The sequence below is a fragment of the Engystomops pustulosus genome, chromosome 10 (assembly GCF_040894005.1).
Source record: "Engystomops pustulosus chromosome 10, aEngPut4.maternal, whole genome shotgun sequence".
Lineage (NCBI taxonomy): Eukaryota > Metazoa > Chordata > Amphibia > Anura > Leptodactylidae > Engystomops > Engystomops pustulosus.
Window position 1 is genome coordinate 8804047 of NC_092420.1, and position 15804 is coordinate 8819850.

At 49.6% G+C, this 15804-nt stretch overlaps 1 protein-coding gene across 3 annotated transcripts in view; it reads right to left on the reverse strand.

Annotated features, from left to right (window-relative positions):
* The window catches only part of CHCHD6 (coiled-coil-helix-coiled-coil-helix domain containing 6), a 173557-nt gene that overhangs the window by 118181 nt on the left and 39572 nt on the right, over window positions 1-15804 (reverse strand). For 2 of the 3 annotated variants that reach the window (XM_072127026.1, XM_072127024.1), the window contains 2 exons: window positions 11338-11358; window positions 324-407 (listed from right to left, as the gene is read on the reverse strand). In XM_072127026.1, the coding sequence (XP_071983127.1) occupies window positions 324-407; window positions 11338-11358 (105 nt within the window). The remainder of the gene's footprint in view (window positions 1-323; window positions 408-11337; window positions 11359-15804) is intronic. The other variant, XM_072127025.1, reaches the window with a different exon arrangement.

The window sequence follows — 15804 nt, forward strand, 5'->3', positions numbered from 1 at the left end:
GGTACTGCAGCTCAGCTGTATAAAGATAAATGGAGTCTAGTTGGAACTACCAACGGTCAGGTGTGTTGCGGTTTTAGGAAGAAAGCAGCCATGTTTCTCAGCCTCTGGACAACCCCTTTAAATAGTCAAGCGGACAGTGACTCACAGCAGCATAGGGGATCATGTGACTCCAGATCCCGGGCAGTGTTCAGTCTGGAAGTGGTAGGTGACGGGGCCAGAAGCAGGGCGCCATGTCGAGGCCTGGAAGCCATAACTGCACCCAGGTCTTGGTCACCCAGGGATCTAATATAATCCGGACACATTACAGCCTTGTAGACTCTCACCTTCTTCTCAATGCTAGACAGCTGCTCCTTGTGGAAAGCATCCAAGTTTTTAAGCTCTTCCTCCTTGCGTTGAAGTTCCTTGGCCTGAAAAAAAAGCAAAGAGACCAGTCACAACACGGGACAGAGCGGGATAGTCCATCATATTGCCATCCAATACTCCATCCTGATACAGTGCGTATAAGCAGCTGCCAGACGCAATACGACTACATGTATGTTCTGCCTCTCTGCAGGGGACAATGACCCCGGTACAATGGTGTTGCTAGATGATGATGCAACCTCTACATGGAATTTTCTCACTGAAGGGGTATTCCCATCATCTCTTTATGATCGGTGAGAGCCTGACCTCTAGGGCCCCCCACTGATCCTGAGAATAATGGGGCTGCAGAGCCGAACCTCCCCGACAGTGAATGGGGCCGCCCTACACGACGGAGTAGCAGGTAGCACTGCTGTGTGGGGAACAATAGCGAGGGGCCTCAGCACCGAATCCCAGGATCGATGGGGGGTCCTAGAGGTCAGACCACCACAAATTACACAGAGATGCCACAGCCTAGTGACAGGCATCGCAGAATGAGCTATGGCCATATGAGGGGAGGCGGAGGGGGAATGGGACTTCTGGAAGTTTAACAAGTTTAGGCCCCTTCAAGATTTTATCTTCTAAAATTGCAAACTTGTACACAGGGTAAGGTCACTTTCTCATTGACGTATGATGGCCCGGCCGTAGCCCTGCCGGCCCCAGGCTGTAAACACGGGAAAACATAGAGAATGTTCCATCTCTTCCCCATGCACGGTACAGAGCCATATGTGGAGGGGGCGCGCGGGAGCCAGGATCGTGGAAGGGGCACCCGGGAGCCAGGATCGTGGAGGGGGCACCCGGGAGCCAGGATCGTGGAAGGGGCACCCGGGAGCCAGGATCGTGGAGGGGGCACCCGGGAGCCAGGATCGTGGAGGGGGCACCCGGGAGCCAGGATCGTGGAGGGGGCACCCGGGAGCCAGGATCGTGGAGGGGAGCCCAGGAGCCAGGATTGTGGAGGGGGTTCCCGGTAGCCAGGATTGTGGAGGGGGTTCCCGGTAGCCAGGATTATGGAGGGGGCACCTGGGAGCCAGGATTGTGGAGGGGGTTCCCGGTAGCCAGGATTGTGGAGGGGGTTCCCGGTAGCCAGGATTGTGGAGGGGGCGCCCGGGAGCCAGGATTATGGAGGGGGCACCTGGGAGCCAGGATTGTGGAGGGGGTTCCCGGTAGCCAGGATCGTGGAGGGAGCGCCTGGGACCCAGGATTGTGGAGGGAGTGCCCAGGACCCAGGATCATGGAGCTTTGCTGTACATGGAGACGACACTGTGTATTAAATTTCTACAATACCCGGATTTACAGAAATGTCTTATGAGAAAGGCCTGCACCTCCGGCCTGAACTTTCAAAAACATTGAAGGCGTTGGGGTGAAAATGACATTGCAAAGTGATAAAGTGTCCTGGACGGTAGCGATCCCCGCGGGTCGGGAGCTGTCGTTCTAGGGCTGGCAGGGGTCGTTAGGAAGAAGGATTGGATCTGAAGGCTGACTGCTTCCCGTATCCTTCCCAGGAGCGGCGCACAATGGGTAAACTGGGACACTTGATGAAGTTTAGGCTGAGCGGATCTGGCAAGGACTGGAGCCCTGTCTGGCTCGCCGTATTTTAAATGTCAGCTTCATCTGACGCTCAATGAGCCTGACAGGATCCTGCAGAAGACCTGGAGGCCAGGCAGTGCTTCAGCGGGAAGGGACCCGAGTAAAGATCACTGGGGCTACCGGATGCCTTGTCTAATTCAGATCAAGATGCAGGGGTGCTCCGATCATCCCAAAATGATGGGGGCTCTAGTTCTCATCCTGCAGTCACAACCTGTGTGATAAGGAGAGGACCTTTAATTCGCTAGGATCGCTGCGATGCTCTGCAGTCACATGTCTGGGCTGATTATGATGAATAATGACTCTAGAAACTGCCTTCAACTGCCTGGAAACTATGATATGTGTGGAGACTGCGTCATTCAGATAAGCGCTTCACCCTGTACTGAGCGTAACGCCAAACATTCTACAGTGGCTGTGTCTGGTACTGCACCTCAGCCTCATCCACCATCAAGATCCATCCTGATAAACCAGGGACACTTCTTCTTACCTCCAGGCACTGTGACTGTGGGAATCTGTTGATTATCCACTGCATCCTTCCCTCTTCAATCTACTTTTAAAATTATGCTAATGAGCCTGAAGGGCTCCTGGGGAGGAGTTACCAGAACCCCTTTGTGCTGTAGCTTCACAGTATGTTATACTGTCTCCCCTCCCCCTGCTTGATGTAATCTCACACAGTGGGAGGGGAAATGCCCCTGCACAATGTAACAGCCGATGAAACGGCAGCTCGGGGGGGCTCTGGTAAAACCTCCAGAGCACGTCTGGCTCATTAGCATAATTTTAAAAGTAGATTTTAAAAGGAAGGAGGCCATGGATAACAAATATAATTGGATTACCACAATCACGATGCCTGGATCTATATATCCCGTCCCTGGTTTTTCATGATGGATTTTGATTATATTTCCTTTAAAGGGAACCTGTCATCAGTAATTGGCCTAATAAACCACTACCAATATATTTCCCTGCAGCGTAACACCTACTAGTTTTAGTTTTTTTCATGGTCCAGTGTGATGGAATCATCCAGAAAATCAACTTTGAAGTCAGATGTAAATTGATTGTATAAAGTCAAGGAGGAGGAGAGTTTTACACTGAAGTCAGGGTGTGGAGCTCTGATCCCCTCCTCCTCTGTGACTGAGGTCATGTATCAGACTTCAGGAGATCTGGTTAGTGATGTCTCTGGATGCAGGACCATCAATCACAGTGAAGGGGCTTCTAGAGGAAGAGAGAGCTTGACTTCAGTGTTAAACTCTCCGCCTCCTTGACTTTATACACGCAATTTACATCTCACTTCAGAGCAGATTTGCTGGTTGATGCCACCGCACTGGGCTAAGAAAGAAACACATGAAAGGAGTGTCAGCTGCTTCCCTTTAAATATTACCACCACTCCCAACTTACCGATTCAGATTTTTTATTAGGCCCCATCATTCTCATGTCATTATCTTAGACTAATTAGCATATTGGTAACTAAAACTCCTCTCACCAATGCTAATTAGGCTCTCTACAGTCAGATGGGTGGTCCTGAACTGAGGCAGACATCCTGGCTCCTCCTATCTGACAGTAGAGGGCCTAAAATAGTACCAAGCAGTGCATGAGAATGGCGGCGGTTGTGCCATATTGATAGAAAGGATAACTCTTATTTGGGAGTAAAGAGTTGGGGGTTGCTAAAGGAGGTGACCAGTCCGCTTTAATTAAAGGGAGTGACCTACGACAAAGTCATGTGACGTCATCGTAGGGTGATGACTTCTCAGTGGGGGTGTTGGATGGATATTGATCAAAAATGAGCAAATACTTGTATTTCCCATAGAGGGATGAGTCCGGTGAATCTGCTCCCCTATACAAGTGACCGGGATATCACAGGAGCGATCACTAAGCAATTATCCGGCACTAACGAGACAGGACGCTTGGAAAGCTTGGTGCCCACGGTCTCCCCCCTGGGTCCTGTATCGCAGCCCCTCTGGCACATAAAGGGTTGAGCCCAATAGTCGTTGCTGCTAATTAAGTCGCACGTGTGCATCTGCATATGGTTTTCCGGGCCGGTGCACATTTATGGGAGGGGGGGGGGGGGGGGGGATGTAAATATTTCTCTCTGCTAATGGTTAATAATAGGCACATGGGGCTTTCTCCGTTCCGTGTAATTGGGATGTGTATTTTTTACTTGTGCCAACAATAAATTTGTCGCAACAATGGGCGGAATGATTTATCACACCCCCTTCCAAACAAACGGCGGCGGCGAGGTTGTGACTGGCGCTGCGGCGGTAAGAGGTTGACGTCAGTGCGTGTAGCGGCGGATTTAAAGGGGGAGGACGAGATACGGGCGGTGACGTCGCTGACCGCGACAATGGAAGCCAGACGGCGTTTAACCTTTCCTGCCAGCGCCAGGCTTGATTGGGAAGAAAAGTAAAAATGCTGCCGGATTTAATGACGATTATGTATGCAGAAACTCGTTAGGGAGAGCGACCTGTGATCCGCAGCCGCAGACGCCGTCCAATAGGAAGGCGATTCCTGGTAAATCGCCGGCCGGTGCCAACAAGGGTGCGAAACCTGCGCCAGCAATTAACGAGCGCTCGTTTAGGAAGAGCTCGTCTGACTTTCATTATTCGCTCTTCAGCACTTAGAGAGTTTAGCCATGAGGAGGATCCGTAGGAGGTCAGGCTGCGGGGGTCTGGGGGCTATGCTATGGACCTACCAATGTATACTGTATATATATCATGCGACGGTCTGGGGGCTATGCTATAGACCTACCAATGTATACTGTATATATATCATGCGGGGGTCTGGGGGCTATGCTATGGACCTACCAATGTATACTGTATATATATATCATGCGGGGGTCTGGGGGCTATGCTATGGACCTACCAATGTATACTGTATATATATATCATGCGGGGTCTGGGGGCTATGCTATGGACCTACCAATGTATACTGTATATATATCATGCGGGGGTCTGGGGGCTATGCTATGGACCTACCAATGTATACTGTATATATATCATGCGGGGGTCTGGGGGCTATGCTATGGACCTACCAATGTATACTGTATATATATCATGCGGGGGTCTGGGGGCTACACTCTGGACCTACCAATGTATACTGTATATATATCATGCGGGGGTCTGGGGGCTATACTCTGGACCTACCAATGTATACTGTATATATATCATGCGGGGGTCTGGGGGCTATACTCTGGACCTACCAATGTATACTGTATATATATCATGCGGGGGTCTGGGGGCTATGCTATGGACCTACCAATGTATACTGTATATATATCATGCGAGGGTCTGGGGGCTATGCTATAGACCTATTAATGTATACTGTATATATATCATGCGGGGGTCTGGGGGCTATGCTATGGACCTACCAATGTATACTGTATATATATATCATGCGGGGTCTGGGGGCTATGCTATGGACCTACCAATGTATACTGTATATATATATCATGCGGGGTCTGGGGGCTATGCTATGGACCTACCAATGTATACTGTATATATATATCATGCGGGGTCTGGGGGCTATGCTATGGACCTACCAATGTATACTGTATATATATATCATGCGGGGGTCTGGGGGCTATGCTATGGACCTACCAATGTATACTGTATATATATATATCATGCGGGGTCTGGGGGCTATGCTATGGACCTACCAATGTATACTGTATATATATATCATGCGGGGTCTGGGGGCTATGCTATGGACCTACCAATGTATACTGTATATATATATATCATGCGGGGTCTGGGGGCTATGCTATGGACCTACCAATGTATACTGTATATATATATCATGCGGGGGTCTGGGGGCTATGCTATGGACCTACCAATGTATACTGTATATATATATCATGCGGGGGTCTGGGGGCTATGCTATGGACCTACCAATGTATACTGTATATATATATCATGCGGGGTCTGGGGGCTATGCTATGGACCTACCAATGTATACTGTATATATATATCATGCGGGGTCTGGGGGCTATGCTATGGACCTACCAATGTATACTGTATATATATCATGCGGGGTCTGGGGGCTATGCTATGGACCTACCAATGTATACTGTATATATATCATGCGGGGTCTGGGGGCTATGCTATGGACCTACCAATGTATACTGTATATATATATCATGCGGGGTCTGGGGGCTATGCTATGGACCTACCAATGTATATACATATATATTATGAGGGTAGTCACACAATGCATGTGCTGCACCGACCATTGAAGGTGTATTCCACATCTCATGAAGCGATGCTCTGTTGCTAGGATGCAATGTGCTGCAGTCCAAGTGTTTCCCTGCACCCGGCTGTGCAGGGACAGAATCAGTGCAGCAGGTCCCAGAGTGAGGAGAGCCTGGATGTGCAATTATTTTTTAAGGATTGGAACGCACCTTTAAAATGAAATTGCCAGTATTGGATATTTTCCCTGGAGAGATGTGTAATCAGACCTTTGTGTCTGTTGTTAGTAGCAGCAGGACTGTGATGTATGAATTTATAATCCAGAATTGTAGCTTCTCCAAGTGGATTGGGGGCATTTCCTCACACTGCTGTGCTCTGTGCTGTCTGCCTTCAGCCTCTTTTTGTAGAAGGTTTCTGGGTAAGAGCAGAGGGATTGTAGAGGTAAGAGCACAGCGGTGTGAGGGCAGATTAGGAGGCACTGTCCACATTGGACCCACGAATACAGACTGCAGCCAGTGTTATGTAATGTCCCTGTAGAGATGTGTGATCAGACCTTTGTGTATGTAGCAGCAGGACTGTGATATATGGACGGATTTGCGCTGCATAATCTTAGTGCGCAAAATATTATTATTATGGATTTATAATCCAGGATTGTGTCGTACACTGGGGGTGCGTCCTCACACTGCTGTGCTCTGTACAATGAGATGCTCCACAGCCCCTCCCCTATGCATTGTTATTTGTTAAATGCTACAACAATTACTTGTGAAAGAAAGGACAGGGGTGAATATTATGGCCCCTAAAAGTCTGCAATCAGTTCCTACATTTGGTACTAGAATCAGTTTCTTGGAAAATGGAGGATGTGCCCCTTTTGTCTGCTTGCAATCTGCAGTTTCAGGACCTTTGGAGGACCTTCACAGCTCCTAAAATGTGTACAAGTGTATTGAGAGCAGGAACAGATGTACAAGGATTCCATGGGTGAAGGTCCTTCCTAGCATAAAATTTGGTAGGTGGTTTGGGTGGCCATGGACATTAACATTTGCTTTTTGTCTCCTCTCCTCAGCTATTGAGTTTCGGAATGTAAATGGCGCATGTGAACGCAGCCTCATCATCCGCCCTCTCCTGTGCCCGGATTCTGGGTCTCTCTAGGGTCCTGTGTGACATTATATACCAGCAGCTTCTGACCGGCACAATGTGGACAGACCTACCTGTAGCTGCTAACATGATGGTGGACTATGGGGGAGGGGCGATGGGTCAAATAGAGGAATAATGTTATCATGCGGATGATGGGAGTGATGTCTGCTGGAGTCACAGATTTACGGATTACAGCCCTGTGCATATGGAGGCGAGAGTAACATGAATATGGCCGTGAAAGATGAAAGACTGAGGGTGCAGCCACACGTTGCGGTTAGCATCTTTAGGACAAAGCCCTTTTCCGTTTTTGACTTTTTCATACCCCACTTTCAAAAATCCATAACTTTTTAGTTTTTCTGTGTGAGGGCTTGTTTCCTGCATAAAAAAATTGTACTTCCTAATGATCTTGTGTCCCCCCTCATCCTCATAGACCGTAAGCTCTTGTGTCACCCCCTCATCCTCATAGACTGTAAGCTTGTGTGTCACCCCTCATCCTCATAGACTGTAAGCTCTTGTGTCCTCCCCTCATCCTCATAGACTGTAAGCTCTTGTGTCACCCCCTCATCCTCATAGACTGTAAGCTCTTGTGTCCCCCCTCATCCTCATAGACTGTAAGCTCTTGTGTCAACCCCTCATCCTCATAGACTGTAAGCTCTTGTGTCACCCCCTCATCCTCATAGACTGTAAGCTCTTGTGTCACCCCCTCATCCTCATAGACCGTAAGCTCTTGTGTCCCCCCTCATCCTCATAGACTGTAAGCTCTTGTGTCAACCCCTCATCCTCAGACTGTAAGCTCTTGTGTCACCCCCTCATCCTCATAGACTGTAAGCTCTTGTGTCAACCCCTCATCCTCAGACTGTAAGCTCTTGTGTCACCCCCTCATCCTCATAGACTGTAAGCTCTTGTGTCCCCCCTCATCCTCATAGACTGTAAGCTCTTGTGTCACCCCCTCATCCTCATAGACTGTAAGCTCTTGTGTCACCCCCTCATCCTCATAGACTGTAAGCTCTTGTGTCACCCCCTCATCCTCATAGACCGTAAGCTCTTGTTTCCCTCCTCATCCTCATAGACTGTAAGCTCTTGTGTCCCCCCTCATCCTCATAGACTGTAAGCTCTTGTGTCACCCCCTCATCCTCATAGACTGTAAGCTTGTGTGTCAATCCCTCATCCTCATAGACTGTAAGCTCTTGTGTCAATCCCTCATCCTCATAGACTGTAAGCTCTTGTGTCACCCCCTCATCCTCATAGACTGTAAGCTCTTGTGTCACCCCCTCATCCTCATAGACTGTAAGCTCTTGTGTCAACCCCTCATCCTCAGACTGTAAGCTCTTGTGTCACCCCCTCATCCTCATAGACTGTAAGCTCTTGTGTCCCCCCTCATCCTCATAGACTGTAAGCTCTTGTGTCACCCCCTCATCCTCATAGACTGTAAGCTCTTGTGTCACCCCCTCATCCTCATAGACTGTAAGCTCTTGTGTCACCCCCTCATCCTCATAGACCGTAAGCTCTTGTTTCCCTCCTCATCCTCATAGACTGTAAGCTCTTGTGTCCCCCCTCATCCTCATAGACTGTAAGCTCTTGTGTCACCCCCTCATCCTCATAGACTGTAAGCTTGTGTGTCAATCCCTCATCCTCATAGACTGTAAGCTCTTGTGTCACCCCTCATCCTCATAGACTGTAAGCTCTTGTGTCACCCTCTCATCCTCATAGACTGTAAGCTCGTGTCACCCCCTCATCCTCATAGACTGTAAGCTCTTGTATCACCCCCTCATCCTCATAGACTGTAAGCTCTTGTGCCACCCCCTCATCCTCATAGACTGTAAGCTCTTGTGTCACCCCCTCATCCTCATAGACTGTAAGCTCTTGTGTCCCCCCTCATCCTCATAGACGGTAAGCTCTTGTGCCACCCCCTCATCCTCATAGTGTAAGCTCTTGTGTCACCTCCTCATCCTCATAGACTGTAAGCTCTTGTGTCCCCCCTCATCCTCATAGACTGTAAGCTCTTGTGTCACCCCCTCATCCTCATAGACTGTAAGCTTGTGTGTCAATCCCTCATCCTCATAGACTGTAAGCTCTTGTGTCACCCCCTCATCCTCATAGACTGTAAGCTCTTGTGTCACCCCCTCATCCTCATAGACTGTAAGCTTGTGTCACCCCCTCATCCTCATAGACTGTAAGCTCTTGTGTCACCCCTCATCCTCATAGACTGTAAGCTCTTGTGTCACCCCCTCATCCTCATAGACTGTAAGCTCTTGTGTCATCCCCTCATCCTCATAGACTGTAAGCTCTTGTGTCACCTCCTCATCCTCATAGACTGTAAGCTCTTGTGTCACACCCTCATCCTCATAGACTGTAAGCTCTTGTGACACCCCCTCATCCTCATAGACTGTAAGCTCTTGTATCACCCCCTCATCCTCATAGACTGTAAGCTCTTGTATCACCCCCTCATCCTCATAGACTGTAAGCTCTTGTGTCACCCCCTCATCCTCATAGACTGTAAGCTCTTGTGTCACCCCCGCATCCTCATAGACTGTAAGCTCTTGTGTCCCCCTCATCCTCATAGACTGTAAGCTCTTGTGTCACCCCCTCATCCTCATAGACTGTAAGCTCTTGTGTCACCCCCTCATCCTCATAGACTGTAAGCTCTTGTATCACCCCCTCATCCTCATAGACTGTAAGCTCTTGTGCCACCCCCTCATCCTCATAGACTGTAAGCTCTTGTGTCACCCCCTCATCCTCATAGACTGTAAGCTCTTGTGTCACCCCCTCATCCTCATAGACTGTAAGCTCTTGTGTAAGACCCTCATCCTCATAGACTGTAAGCTCTTGTGTAAGACCCTCATCCTCATAGACTGTAAGCTCTTGTGTCACCCCCTCATCCTCATAGACTGTAAGCTCTTGTGTCACCCCCTCCTCCTCATAGACTGTAAGCTCTTGTGTCACCCCCTCATCCTCATAGACTGTAAGCTCTTGTGTCCCCCCCCTCATCCTCATAGACTGTAAGCTCTTGTGTCCACCCCCTCATCCTCATAGACTGTAAACTCTTGTGTCACCCCCTCATCCTCATAGACTGTAAGCTCTTGTGTCCCCCCCTCATCCTCATAGACTGTAAACTCTTGTGTCACCCCTCATCCTCATAGACTGTAAGCTCTTGTGTCACCCCCTCATCCTCATAGACTGTAAGCTCTTGTGTCCCCCCCTCATCCTCATAGACTGTAAGCTCTTGTGTCCACCCCCTCATCCTCATAGACTGTAAGCTCTTGTGTCACCCCCTCATCCTCATAGACTGTAAGTTCTTGTGTCACCCCCTCATCCTCATAGACTGTAAACTCTTGTGTCACCCCTCATCCTCATAGACTGTAAGCTCTTGTGTCACCCCCTCATCCTCATAGACTGTAAGTTCTTGTGTCACCCCCTCATCCTCATAGACTGTAAGCTCTTGTGTCACCCCCTCATCCTCATAAGCTCCTGTGATCAGGACAGTTTGTACTCTGTAATGCAATATTATATATGTCCCCTATGATTTGTAAACTACAGAATATGTGGGGCTTATTGCCAATTGCACACGTTTCAGTGGAAACAAATCTCTCCAAGCCTCTTTCCATCGTGTTTGAGTTCCTTTGTAGGATGCAACATGTGACCCCGGTCTTACAGTGTGACCCCGGTCTTACAGTGTGACCCCGGTCTTACAGTGTGACCCCGGTCTTACAGTGTGACCCCGATGAGGACACCATCAGTCCCTGGTTTTCCTAGTCCCTGCTGTAGTCAAAGCCGAGTGATCCCGATCTCTCCTCGGACTGTGTCTATGTGACTGTCCATGTAACCTCAGCGCTTCTTACGTAGCTTCAGTGAGATCCCACAGCGCACCCAGTGACCTCCGTGGCCTCTCCTCCAAACCCTTCCCAATGGAGGGAGAAAAAAAGATCCAAAATGTAAATGGAAGAGGAGATAGTGAAGGAAATGAAATAGACTACAATTTCCACAAACAATCCCCACACAGTGACAATATGACAAGCGAAATAAGCAGGAACACAAGCCAAACAGCGCTTACCCATTCATCCAAATCCTCCGGCTTTGCAAAATGAAAAAGGGGAGAGGGAAAGAAGAAAAGGAGGGGAAAGATAGAGAAAAAGGAAAATGTCAGTGATTTATTGAGGCAGCATTTCTACGGCACAAATCCTTGTGTTCATCCAATGTAGAGAGAAGCTTAAGGAATAGAAAAGAGCAAAGCGGCTGAGCGCACCACTCCTACAAAGCCTCCGACGCTGGCAACATGGCTGAGCGCACCTCTCCTACAAAGCCTCCGACGCTGGCAACATGGCTGAGCGCGCCGCTCCTACAAAGCCTCCGACGCTGGCAACATGGCTGAGCGCACCTCTCCTACAAAGCCTCCGACGCTGGCAACATGGCTGAGCGCGCCGCTCCTACAAAGCCTCCGACGCTGGCAACATGGCTGAGCGCACCTCTCCTACAAAGCTTCCGACGCTGGCAACATGGCTGAGCGCCGCTCCTACAAAGCCTCCGACGCTGGCAACATGGCTGAGCGCACCACTCCTACAAAGCTTCCGACGCTGGCAACATGGCTGAGCGCACCTCTCCTACAAAGCTTCCGACGCTGGCAACATGGCTGAGCGCCGCTCCTACAAAGCCTCCGACGCTGGCAACATGGCTGAGCGCGCCACTCCTACAAATCCTCCGACGCTGGCAACATGGCTGAGCGCGCCGCTCCTACAAAGCCTCCGACGCTGGCAATATGGCTGAGCGCGCCAATCCAACAAAGCCTCCGACGCTGGCAACATGGCTGAGCGCGCCACTCCTACAAAGCCTCCGACGCTGGCAACATGGCTGAGCGCACCTCTCCTACGAAGCCTCCGACGCTGGCAACATGGCTGAGCGCGCCACTCCTACAAAGCCTCCGACGCTGGCAACATGGCAGAGAGCGCCGCTCCTATAAAGCCTCCGACGCTGGCAACATGGCTGAGCGCGCCGCTCCTACAAAGCCTCCGACGCTGGCAACATGGCTGAGCGCGCCGCTCCTACAAAGCCTCCGACGCTGGCAACATGGCTGAGCGCCGCTCCTACAAAGCCTCCAACGCTGGCAACATGGCTGAGCGCCGCTCCTATAAAGCCTCCGACGCTGGCAACATGGCTGAGCGCACCTCTCCTACGAAGCCTCCGACGCTGGCAACATGGCTGAGCGCGCCACTCCTACAAAGCCTCCGACGCTGGCAACATGGCAGAGAGCGCCGCTCCTATAAAGCCTCCGATGCTGGCAACATGGCTGAGCATGCCGCTCCTACAAAGCCTCCGATGCTGGTAACATGGCTGAGTGCGCCGTTCCTGCAAAGCCTCCGATGCTGGTAACATGGCTGAGTGCGCCGTTCCTGCAAAGCCTCCGATGCTGGTAACATGGCTGAGTGCGCCGCTCCTACAAAGCCTCCGATGCTGGTAACATGGCTGAGTGCGCCGTTCCTGCAAAGCCTCCGATGCTGGTAACATGGCTGAGTGCGCCGCTCCTACAAAGCCTCCGATGCTGGTAACATGGCTGAGCATGCCGCTCCTACAAAGCCTCCGATGCTGGTAACATGGCTGAGTGCGCCGCTCCTACAAAGCCTCCAATGCTGGTAACATGGCTGAGTGTGCCTCTCCTACAAAGCCTCCAACATGGCTGAGTGTGCCGCTCCTACACAGCCCCCAACATAGCTGAGCACGCTGCAGCTACAAAGGTTGGAAACGCGTCGCACTGGAAGCCGCGTTGCGGGTGCTGGACCGGGCAAAGCGTCAGGGATTTATCTTATCGCCACATTCTTATTTATAGATAAAAGATACAAACTTTGAAGCATGAAAAAGCGACAAGAATAAAAAAAAATCTTTTCTAGAACATTTTTTTTGATCCAGTGTTGAGGAGGGGGCTGCAGGGAGTAATGTATTCAGAACCCGACCTAGAAATGATAGAAAGGGCCAGAAATATCAGCGGAGAAGAGCAGCGGTTACGGCTTCTGACAGAGTTTGCTGCGGAAGCTTCGTGGCGCGCTTAGACCTTTCGGATGAGGTTAGACGTCTAGTTCTCCATGAGCGCCGCTGTCCGACATTGCCAAGTGAAGCGGAAGGAAGAAACGTGGGGGGGGGGGGGGGATAATGAATATCCCACTAGGACACCGAACAAAAGCGGAAAAGTAAAAAAATGGAAGAAGAAACAAGTGAAGATTTTTGATCATTTCCACTTAACCTTAAAAGGGGCTGTCGGGGGCTTTAAAAAATTGCGCTGTTAAAAAGTAACAAAAGAAAACTCGATCCTTAACTCTCTCCTCCCGAATGATCCAGCAATGACCAGTCATGATGCTCAGCAACAACTGAGGTCTCCATGTAACGACCACAACGTCATCTCCACCAGTCACATAGTCCGAGCGAAGGCGACCGAGCTACAGTATCAGGCACAGCCGCCATGCAACGCACCGGCCATCTACCATCAGGGGCAATAACTCATAAATCAAGGCACCAAGACTGCAGGAATCTTCTTATATTTGTTATCCATGGCCTCCTTCCATCTAAAATCAACTTTGAAAATGTTGCATTACCAGAGCCCCTCCATACTGTGCAAGACTAAATCAGGCAGATGGAAGGGAGGTACTGATGGGGAAGTGGGAAACAGTGTAACAGCTTCGGAAGCTGAATCGTGGAGGGGCTCTGGTAACACCACCAGAAACCATTCTGGCTTATTAGCATAATTTTCAAAATTGATTTTAGAAGGAAGGAAGCCATGGCAGATTACCACAGTCACTGTGACTGGATCTATTAGTAAGTGTCCCTGGTTGATGTTAGATTTCTTTTATAAAAAAAGTTTCAAAACCCTTTTCAGAGGGCATGTCCACATTTAAAAGTTCAGTACCAGTTTTCTATGCCAACTCTTTCTATCATCAGTTGTTCACAGAGATCATTATCTAATCGTCTTATACATGACTTCACGCCCCTATGTAGATGACAACATTTTTCCTGCCTTCAGCCGCCACTAGGGGGGGCACAATGCATACAGATTTACGAATTTGATTTAAGATACATAAAATCAGTAATCAGTCTGCCAAACTCACTCACCATCCAATGTGTAAGAGGGACTCCCTATGGAAGGGTTAGTTTATTGAAAGTGAACACATGTGTTCCTTTGTTTTTTTTCTGGAAGATTGGCTAAGGATTGTGTCACATTCTCCCCATCCAGAAGACGTGCACACTCAGCCGAGCTCAGCATTTATGTGTATAGAGGAATGGCGATCGGTAAAACAAACTGACCACTAGGTAAGGGGTCACCCGCAGCTTATATAGCAAATACATGACCCGCGCTCTCTCTATAAGGTGTCAGGACCTTCAGTCTGCTATACAGTGGACTGCCTCTCCATTCTGCACACCAATATATCAGGAACGGGCATTCTAACGATATATTGATCAAGTCGTAAGGACCCGCCGGAGGGACTCCTCCAGCCCTAACTCCGCAGCAGATATTTATAACCGGTAACCGCATAAAACACGAAAACCTCCTCCCAATAAATCACACGTTTAACAAAATAAAACGGAATTTACACGACTTTCATAAATCAGCCCACCCCCCAAAAAAATCATCTAAGGAGGAGGAAGAGTGACGGAGCGTTGCGAGGTGCTGAAAACTATGAGAAATAACCCGAATCTGCATAAATCCTCCGCTACCTGCCCCGAATTTACTAACCCGGTTAATCAATCCTTAAAGTTAAAAGCTCCATTTATCAGAACCTGCCAGACGTGGGGGGAGGGGGGGCGCGAAGGAAGAGAAATGGCGAAAAAAAAAATTGTAATTACACAAATGGCGATGGGTGTGAAGTTCGGGACAAATGACGACACGGATGAAAGTGGTAAATCATCGCGCCGCCGCGTCGGATCCAGTCACATCCCACGACGACGGCTTAATTGCCCCCCTAGGGGGTGTCATGCAGAGCTGGGGGCGACCTATCTGCAGCACCTTTCCCGAATTACCATATCGGTGGCGTTCCAGGACATCAAAATTCATAATCCTTCACACCTTTCCACTCGGCGGAGACAATCTGCGCTGACAGTAGGCTCCTCGACCGCCCACCCACCTCCCACCCGGGACGTCTCTCCCTCGCTAATTCTCCGCTCAACTCTATCAAGCGCAAAATTACAGACATTTCAAATTAAAGAGGGAGAAAAAGCAAAGGAACCTTATCAAATCAGCATTAGCATCATCCCGGCTATGGAGGCAATAAGGCAGTGAGATATTACAAGCTAGGTTAAGCAAAAGGAGGTGGAATTAACCGAGAACGAGTCCGACTGCTGAAGACCAGCGCAACGCAACGCGTCCGCCATAGACGCCATCACCCAGACGAGAATAAGAAGTGCAGGGCTACAAAGTGTCAACACGTCTGGATACAATGGTCCACATTTATTATCGATGTATTTATCAAGTGTTTGCGCCAGTACTGCCTTGCTCAGACAACCCTGCACCTAAGGGGGCGCTCCGATGCGCATTCGCACC